General features: G+C 44.0%; 1 protein-coding gene across 4 annotated transcripts in view; it reads right to left on the bottom strand.

The window, feature by feature from the left end:
• The window catches only part of LOC126470581 (putative gamma-glutamylcyclotransferase CG2811), a 40,772-nt gene that overhangs the window by 12,845 nt on the left and 18,337 nt on the right, over positions 1–9,590 (bottom strand). Inside the window, exon 2 of one of the 4 annotated variants that reach the window (XM_050098535.1) lies at positions 4,598–4,639. The exons of the other annotated variants lie outside the window; for them this stretch is intronic. Within the exon in view, the coding sequence (XP_049954492.1) occupies positions 4,598–4,639 (42 nt within the window). The remainder of the gene's footprint in view (positions 1–4,597; positions 4,640–9,590) is intronic. 4 annotated transcript variants of the gene reach the window in all.

The following is a 9,590-nucleotide window of genomic DNA, read 5'->3' as shown; positions in this document are numbered from 1 at the left end:
TCTTTACGCTCTTTTTCGCTTCGTTCAGCTTTTCCTTATCAGCTATGATTCGACTACTCTTCGGGGGCAGGTGGAGGCTTTGTCTGTTAGGCTCATCGAGCTCGAGGCGCAGGCGTCGGCTCGTAGTGGCGTTGGGGCAACTGTGGTGAGACCTATGCCTACTTCGGTGGCCTTGGAATCACATGGAACCCCTGATGTCGCTGCGTCTTCCGGCAGTGAGCATCTTACCGGTCAGCCATCACTCCAGGGTGAATGGCGGACAGTGGTGGGCTCGCGCGTGCCTGGCCGAAAGGCGAAGGTGGGATCTGGCCGCGTGGCAGCTGCCTTACCCCTTTCCAACAGGTACGGGGTGCTTCCTAGTGGTGATGACATCGTTTCCGAGCCACCACAGGATGCCTCGCCTGTTGGGCCAGTGGCCGATTCTCCGGCAAGGTCCCGACAGTCACAGAGGGCGGGCCTATTAGTTATAGGGAGCTACAATGTTAGGCGGGTTATGGAGCCCCTCAGGAAAATAGCGGGTAGGTCGGGGAAGAATGCCAGTGTGCACTCTGTGTGCTTGCCGGGGGGTCTCGTCCGTAATGTGGAGGAGGCCCTTCCGGCAGCTATTGAACGCACTGGGTGTGACCGGCTGCAGATAGTAGCACATGTCGGAACGAATGACGCCTGCCGCTTGGGTTCTGAGGCCATCCTTGGTTCCTTCCGGCGGCTGGCTGATTTGGTGAAGACAACCAGCATCGCACGCGGAGTGCAAGCTGAGCTTAATATCTGCAGCATAGTGCCCAGAGTCGATCGCAGTCCTCTGGTTTGGAGCCGTGTGGAGGGTCTAAACCAGAGGCTCAGACGACTCGTCGACTATAATGGTTGCAAATTCATCGACCTCCATTATTGGGTGGAGAACTGTAGGGCCCCCCTAGACAGGTCAGGCGTGCACTACACACCGGAAGCAGCTACTAGGGTAGCAGAGTACGTGTGGCGTGCACACGGGGGTTTTTTAGGTTAGAGGGCCCCCCCCCCTTGGGCGAAACGATAAAATACCTGACGGCTTACCAGAGAGGACATTATCATCGTTGATAAAGAACGTCCGTCCTCAGAGACCAAAAACAGGAAAAGTTAACGTAATATTGGTAAACTGCGGGAGTATCCAGGGCAAGGTTCCTGAATTAGTATCTCTTATTGAAGGAAATAGTGCGCATATAGTATTAGGAACGGAAAGTTGGTTAAAACCGGAAGTGAACAGTAACGAAATCCTAGACACAGAATGGAATATATACTGCAAGGATAGGATAAACGCCAATGGTGGAGGAGTATTTATAGCAGTAAAGAATTCAATAATATCCAGTGAAGTTATTAGCGAATGCGAATGTGAAATAATCTGGGTTAAGTATCAAAGGTGGGTCAGATATGATAGTCGGATGCTTCTATAGACCACCTGCATCAGCAACCGTAGTAGTTGAGCGCCTCAGAGAGAACCTGCAGAACGTCGTGAAGAAGTTTCGTGATCATACTATTGTAATAGGGGGAGACTTCAATCTACCAGGTATAGAATGGGATAGTCACACAATCAGAACTGGAGCCAGGGACAGAGACTCTTGTGACATTATCCTGACTGCCTTGTCCGAGAATTACTTCGAGCAGATAGTTAGAGAACCAACTCGTGAAGCTAACGTTTTAGACCTCATAGCAACAAATAGACCGGAACTTTTCGACTCCGTGAATGTAGAAGAGGGTATCAGTGATCATAAGTCAGTGGTTGCATCAATGACTACAAGTGTAATAAGAAATGCCAAGAAAGGAAGGAAAATATATTTGCTTAACAAGAGTGATAGGGCACAAATCGCAGAATATCTGAGTGACCACCATCAAACGTTCATTTCTGAGGAACAGGATGTGGAACAAAAATGGAAAAAATTCAGAAACATCGTCCAGTACGCCTTAGATAAGTTCGTACCGACTAAGGTCCAAAGCGAGGGGAAAGATCCACCGTGGTATAACAATCATGTACGAAAGGTACTACGGAAACAAAGAAAGCTTCATCATAGGTTTAAGAGTAGTCGAATCATAGCTGATAAGGAAAAGCTGAACGAAGCGAAAAAGAGCGTAAAGAGAGCAATGAGAGAAGCATTCAACGAATTCGAACATAAAACATTGGCAAACAATCTAAACAAGAACCCTAAAAAGTTTTGGTCATATGTAAAATCGGTAAGCGGATCTAAATCCCCTATTCAGTCACTCGTTGACCACGATGGCACCGAAACAGAGGACGACCGAAGAAAGGCAGAAATACTGAATTCAGCGTTCCGAAACTGTTTCACTGCGGAAAATCGTAACACGGTCCCCGACTTCAGCCGTTGCACGGACGCCAAAATGGAAAATATTGAAATAAACGATATCGGAATTGAAAAACAACTGCTAGCACTTAGTAGCGGAAAAGCATCCGGACCAGACGAGATACCCTTAAGATTCTACAGTGATTATGCTAAAGAACTTGCCCCCTTTCTATCAGCAATTTATCGTAGATCGCTGGAAGAACGTAAAGTACCTAGCGACTGGAAGAAAGCGCAGGTCGTTCCCATTTTCAAGAAGGGTCATAAATCAGATGCGAATAATTATAGGCCTATTTCGCTTACGTCAATCTGTTGTAGAATAATGGAACATGTTTTGTGTTCTCGTATTATGACGTTCTTAGATAATACAAATCTCCTTCATCATAACCAACATGGATTCCGCAAACAGAGATCATGTGAAACTCAGCTCGCCCTATTTGCCCAAGAAATTCACAGTGCCGTAGACACTGGCGAGCAGATTGATGCCGTATTCCTGGACTTCAGGAAGGCATTTGATACGGTTCCGCACTTACGTTTAGTGAAAAAAATACGAGCTTACGGAATATCGGACCAGGTTTGTGATTGGATTCAGGATTTCCTAGAAGAAAGAACACAACATGTCATTCTTAACGGTTCAAAATCTGCAGATGTAGAGGTAATTTCGGGAGTACCGCAGGGAAGCGTGATAGGACCTTTATTGTTTACAATATACATAAATGACTTAGTTGACAAAATCGGTAGCTCCGTGAGGCTATTTGCAGATGACACGGTTGTCTACAAGAAAGTAGCAACATCAGAAGACTCGTACGTACTCCAGGAGGACCTGCAGAGGATTAATGCATGGTGCGACAGCTGGCAGCTTTCCCTAAACGTAGATAAATGTAATATAATGCGCATACATAGGGGCAGAAATCCATTCCAGTACGATTATGCCATAGGTGGTAAATCATTGGAAGCGGTAACGACCGTAAAATACTTAGGAGTTACTATCCGGAGCGATCTGAAGTGGAATGATCACATAAAACAAATAGTGGGAAAAGCAGGCGCCAGGTTGAGATTCATAGGAAGAATTCTAAGAAAATGTGACTCATCGACGAAGGAAGTGGCTTACAAAACGCTTGTTCGTCCGATTCTTGAGTATTGCTCATCAGTATGGGACCCTTACCAGGTTGGATTAATAGAAGAGATAGACATGATCCAGCGAAAAGCAGCGCGATTCGTCATGGGGACATTTAGTCAGCGCAAGAGCGTTACGGAGATGCTGAACAAGCTCCAGTGGCGGACACTTCAAGAAAGGCGTTACGCAATACGGAGAGGTTTATTATCGAAATTACGAGAGAGCACATTCCGGGAAGAGATGGGCAACATATTACTACCGCCCACATATATCTCGCGTAATGATCACAACGAAAAGATCCGAGAAATTAGAGCAAATACGGAGACTTACAAGCAGTCGTTCTTCCCACGCACAATTCGTGAATGGAACAGGGAAGGGGGGGATCAGATAGTGGTACAATAAGTACCCTCCGCCACACACCGTAAGGTGGCTCGCGGAGTATAGATGTAGATGTAGAAACCTATGATGAAGCTTTCTTTGTTTCCGTAGTACCTTTCGTACATGATTGTTATACCACGGTGGATCTTTCCCCTCGCTTTGGACCTTAGTCGGTACGAACTTATCTAAGGCGTACTGGACGATGTTTCTGAATTTTTTCCATTTTTGTTCCACATCCTCTTCCTCAGAAATGAACGTTTGATGGTGGTCACTCAGATATTCTGCGATTTGTGCCCTATCACTCTTGTTAAGCAAATATATTTTCCTTCCTTTCTTGGCATTTCTTATTACACTTGTAGTCATTGATGCAACCACAACACACACACACACACACACACACACACACACACACACACACACACACACACACACACACACAAAAAAAAAACACACACACACACACACAAAAAAACACACACACACACACACACACACACACACACACACACACACACACACACACAAACACAAACACACAAACACAAACACACAAACACAAACACACAAACACAAACACACAAACACACACACACAAACACACACACACAAACACACACACACACAAACACACACACACACAAACACACACACACACAAACACACACACACACAAACACACACACACACAACACACACACACAAACACACACACACACACAAACACACACAAGAATCTGCAGAAAACTGAAACCCTGTCTTTGCAGACCATTCCTCTAACCTGCGCAGTGTAAGCTGCAACTGACCGCTCACTATTGCAACACTGGAAGAGGAACAGAAATAGTGTTGTAAAATTCCTGGTAATTTAAAATCAAAGAAATATTCCAAGGGAATATTGCCGGTAATATTCCCAAAATTCATAAATTCCTGGGAATCTATGATTAATTAGCAAGATAGCTCAAAAAACTGTTAAAAGGTAAAAAATAGGTAAAAGCAGTAATTATATGGTTAATTCAAATTTATACAGATCTGGACTTAACATCCTTGTTAGAAATAAACACTTTTGGTTTTCAATGTTTTAAATATCAAAGAATTAGCCCTAGAATTGCCAAGCATCAACATTTACAACTCTTATGTTACCTACAACTGCCAACATCGAAATAATCAACCTTTCGAGTTTATAATATTGATATACCATCTAATGAGTAACTGAAGTTACTAAAATACACAGGGTAGCTTGTTTATTCAATTTGTTAATTTTTCTGTTGATGTTAGAGGTATTTTAGGCTATAAAGTTTAAAAAACTCGTGCAAAGTCTGTAAACATTAGTCATTGAACATGGCATTTCGGGGAAAAATTATGCAAATAAACCAGCGGAGGTTTATGACTTACTTGAAAATACAAGTGATTTTATTAACACAGAACATGGTAAAATATTCATTAACAATTCTAAAAGTGAAAGTGATAGCAATATTTTGGAAAATAAATATATAGATTATAATTCATCACACGAAATGAGGAGTCTTTGAATTCTGAAAGTGAAACACCACTAGTCATTTGTTTGGAAAAATTAAAAAATACTACAGATAACCGCCGGTTGAGAATTACACCTCCAGAGATATATTTCGTAAGTTTAGGTTTCATTCAGAGAAATGTGGGGTTCCAACTTGCCTAAAAATAGTAGGCCTAGTGAATATTTTAAATTATTTTTTCCACCACAGTTATGGTAAATGATGTTTTGCCTGGCATTTGCACAGAAATTAATGCATGGAATGATAAATCTTGGATTAAAATGTATGAATTTACTTGGTTAACCTACTTTTAAGGTTCTTTAACTGTAAGAGTTAAAACACTCAAAATTTAAAAATTTTCATAAATTCCCAATTTTTGGGAATCTTCCCAGGCAAAGAAATATTTCCAGCAATATTCCCATTTTATAAGTTCCCTACCACTGGGAATACACCCAGCCTACATCACTGAAGAGAAAACAGCATAATTGTCAACAAAGGTACATTGCACTGTACAGGACTCCTTACTGTAGACATCATACTGTTAATGGCTATGGCAAGGAGGCTAACACTTAAAACACAGCACTGAGGGACACAATTCTCCTGCTGAAAACAATCTGACAGGGAGTCACCAACTTAGATCCTAAAAAACCACTGAAACAGGAAATACTGTATGAAGATTGGAAGGTGGCCACAAATCCCCATTGCTGCAGTTGTGTATGAATCTAGTGTCTGCAAGTAGTATCATATGCCTTACTGATATGTAAGAATATGCCAATATGGTGATGCATATGTAGGAAAGCCTGCTGAATAGCCACCTCTATCAGGGTCAGGTTGTTGGAAGTAGAATCCACACTTAAAATGGCTAGGGAGTTGTCTGGTCTCTAACAACCAGACCAGATGAAGGTTAACCATTTGCTCCAGGGTCTTTCCTACACAGCTACAGGTGATACTCTGATAACTACTGGGGCATGTGCTGTCCTTTTTTGGTTTGAGGAGAGGTATCAACAGTACCTCTCTCCACAAGTTGGGGAAGTTACCAGTCCACCATATAAGATTAAAAAATGCCAGGATGATTCCCTTTGACACTACTGGTAAATGTCTAAGCATGCTGTACTGGATATGGACATGACTGGGTGCAGTATCACGAGTCTCAAACAGAGCCGATTCCAGCTCCCACATGGAGAAAGGACAGTTGTAAGTCCGTGACATGAAATACCAGATCCTGGCTGGCACTGACAGTAGTTTGTGCAAAATTCTCTGCCAGTGTCTGAGCGATATCTCTGGGCACTGTTTGAAGACATCCCTGTTTAATCACTGCTGCTAGTGGTAAACGACTGCATTTACCAGAATCTTCCTGATGGCTTCCCATGCTTTGGTAGAACAAGTGTAGCGACTGATGGAGTCCACAAATGCTTGCCATGACTTTTTCTTGCTATTGAATTATGTGTCGAGCCTTGGCTCCTGCAACATGAAATGCTGTAAGGTTCTCTGCTGTTGGGCAGTACTTAAACCACCTAAGTGCAGCACACCTGGCCCAGATTTCTGAGTGGCACTCACTCATCCATCAAGGTACAGATCGCCTCTGAAGATGATCTGATGACTTCAGGATGGATAACATCAGCAGCATGATTGATCACCTGTGTAATGTAGTCCACCCATCCCTGGACACTGTTGTGGTGTTCAAACACAGCAAATTGTGTTGACAGTGTCCAGTTAGCTCTCCTAACCATCCATTTTGGTGGCTGCTCTTCAGGTAACAATACGTGAATGTGGAGTGGAAAGTGGTCACTAGAATGTAGGTAATCAAAGACTTCCCACTGAATAGAGTCTTCAAGGGCTGGAGAACAGGATGAGAGAAATGGCAGCACAGAAATGGGTTGGAGTACTTGTGATGAGTATGCACAGCTCATGAGACCCCATGAAGCTCTCCAAAACAACCCTGAGGGCAAGTAGAGGTCGACCTCCAAAAACATGGGCATTGAAGTATCCCAATAGTAGAAATGGTGGGAGGAGTTGGATCTGTAAGATATCCGAGAGCTTCAGAGTCTATTGCATTTTGCAGAGGCAGATAAAGAGAGCAAACAGTGATCCTCTGCGACACATGAATTCCAATGGCAATAGCTTGCAGCCCAGTACTCAGAGGACGAATGTAGGATTGGTGTGCCTATTGACAAACACAGCTATCCTCCCTTGGCCCTATCCCAAGTCAGTTCGTCCTTACAATAGAGCGTATAGCTCCATAGTGAAGGGGCATCAGACACTTTAAATGTGTTCCCTGCAAACAAGTGCAGGGGGCATTGCTGTGCTAGGAGTTGCAGTTCCTCGAAATGTTCTCAACCCATTAATGTTTCACTGTATAATGGGAGCCACCTATTATGGGACAGCACTTTAAGCGTGACTTTCTGCCTGGAAGGGGAGCCCACAATGGGTGGAGGCTCAGTCTTCAGGCCAGATAATTGCTCCAGTCTGACATCTCCCCTGACGATTTGAGACAGACGTTGGATAGCATAATGTCAACATTGTCTGACTGTTTACCTCCTATCTCAGTCAGTGGGCGATTCTTTACATTCAGCTTCAATTTTTTGATCTGAGGCAGCTATGGAGCCACAACCTCTGAAGTGGCAGTGGTTGTAGCAGTGCTGGGTGGTGCACAAGACTTGACCTGTGGAAGGGCAGGAAGTCACAGGATATCAGCAACTACGACCTTTTGCTGAAGTTCTGGGGAGGAGGGGGCAGGCTTCAGAGGAACTGCAGCAGCACAGGTGCACTGATTTGCACTGATAAACAGAAGTGCTAGTGCTGATACTAGCAACCTCCACTTGTGTAGCGGCATCAGTTTTCTGGTCCGGTTATTTCACAACGGAGGCAGCAAACATGGGTAACTGCATGGACTTTTTGGCTTCATCATAGGCTGGTGGTTTTCATTTCCTGGATCTTCCATTCCTCAAGGAAAACTCTGCAGTGTCTACTCCACACAGTGTGATCTCAGAGCAGTTGATACACTTTGGAGGAGAGGATCAACCAACTCAATCATGGGCAGTTTCATCTTATTTCCCCGCAATGGCTTCTCCTTTGCAACCGAGAGTAGTGTGCTGAAAGTGCACTCAACACTGGATTTGGGAAATAAGGCCATACACTGAGGCTCAAGAAACCTGCCTCAACACACTCTGGTAGTTTGGAACTGTTAAAAGTAAGGATAAAAGAAACTGATTTGACAAGATCTCCATCCACTCATTTCACAATGTTTTGTACATCGACAATGCCTTCCTGTGACCATTCAGCTTTCACTTCTTCTCCAGGAATGTCAACCAGATCTCTGCAAGTCACAACACCTTAACTGTAATTCAATGTGTTGTGCAGTTCTGTTCCAATTGCATACTCCAAGGCAATGAGCTTTTTGGAGACACTTCATTTATTGGTTGATGTTTTGACCAACAGTGTCCCACTTCACAATCACTTAACAGATTTTAACATGCCAGCAATACCTTCTAAGCCTTTCTGTATATAAAATGGAGAAACTTTCAAAATCACCACCTTTTCTTTTAACAAAGGACAAGCTCTATAACTTAGATCAAATGATAAAACACACCCTCATGAATAAAACGTAAAACTAAATCGGCCAATGAGGCGGCGTCAGATAAAATTAGCAGCAATGAGTCCGGTAAACCAGGATTTCATCACTGGGCAGTCAAAGTGTGACAGTGCACCAGAATATGGCCACTGTCACACTGTCAACCGAGTGCTGCACCGACACTCGGGCGGGTGTTCACGGTGCAGAAGGTAACTGTGGGTTGCCCAAGCATGGTCAATGTGGAGCCGGCAGAAAACTGATTCCCTGCGAGAGGCCCGCGTGGAAGACTTCCACACATTCATAGTCTCCTCAATGGCACACAGTTTGTTTCGTGTATTGTTGTGCCATTCCATCTCCCAAAGCTGAAAAACCCTATGGCATAAGTCAGAACGCAGGTCAGGTTCAGAGCTGACAATCTCCAGAAGCGGTTTCCACGTAGCCTGTTTGGCCAGCCTGTTGGCAAGTTTGTTGCCTGGGATGCCAACATTTCCTGGGGTTCACACAAACACCACTGAACGACAGGACCGGTCCAAGGCATAGATGGACTCCTGGATGGATGCTACCAAAGAATGGTAAGTGTAGCACTGGTCGATAGATAGCTTGTATGCTGCTGAAGGTGTCAGTACACAGAAAAAACGATTCCCCATGGCATGAACAGATATACTAAAGCGCATGAGAGATGGCCACCAGCT

This window comes from Schistocerca serialis, chromosome 3, assembly GCF_023864345.2.
Source record: "Schistocerca serialis cubense isolate TAMUIC-IGC-003099 chromosome 3, iqSchSeri2.2, whole genome shotgun sequence".
NCBI lineage: Eukaryota > Metazoa > Arthropoda > Insecta > Orthoptera > Acrididae > Schistocerca > Schistocerca serialis.
This window is presented reverse-complemented; position numbering and strand designations above follow the sequence as displayed.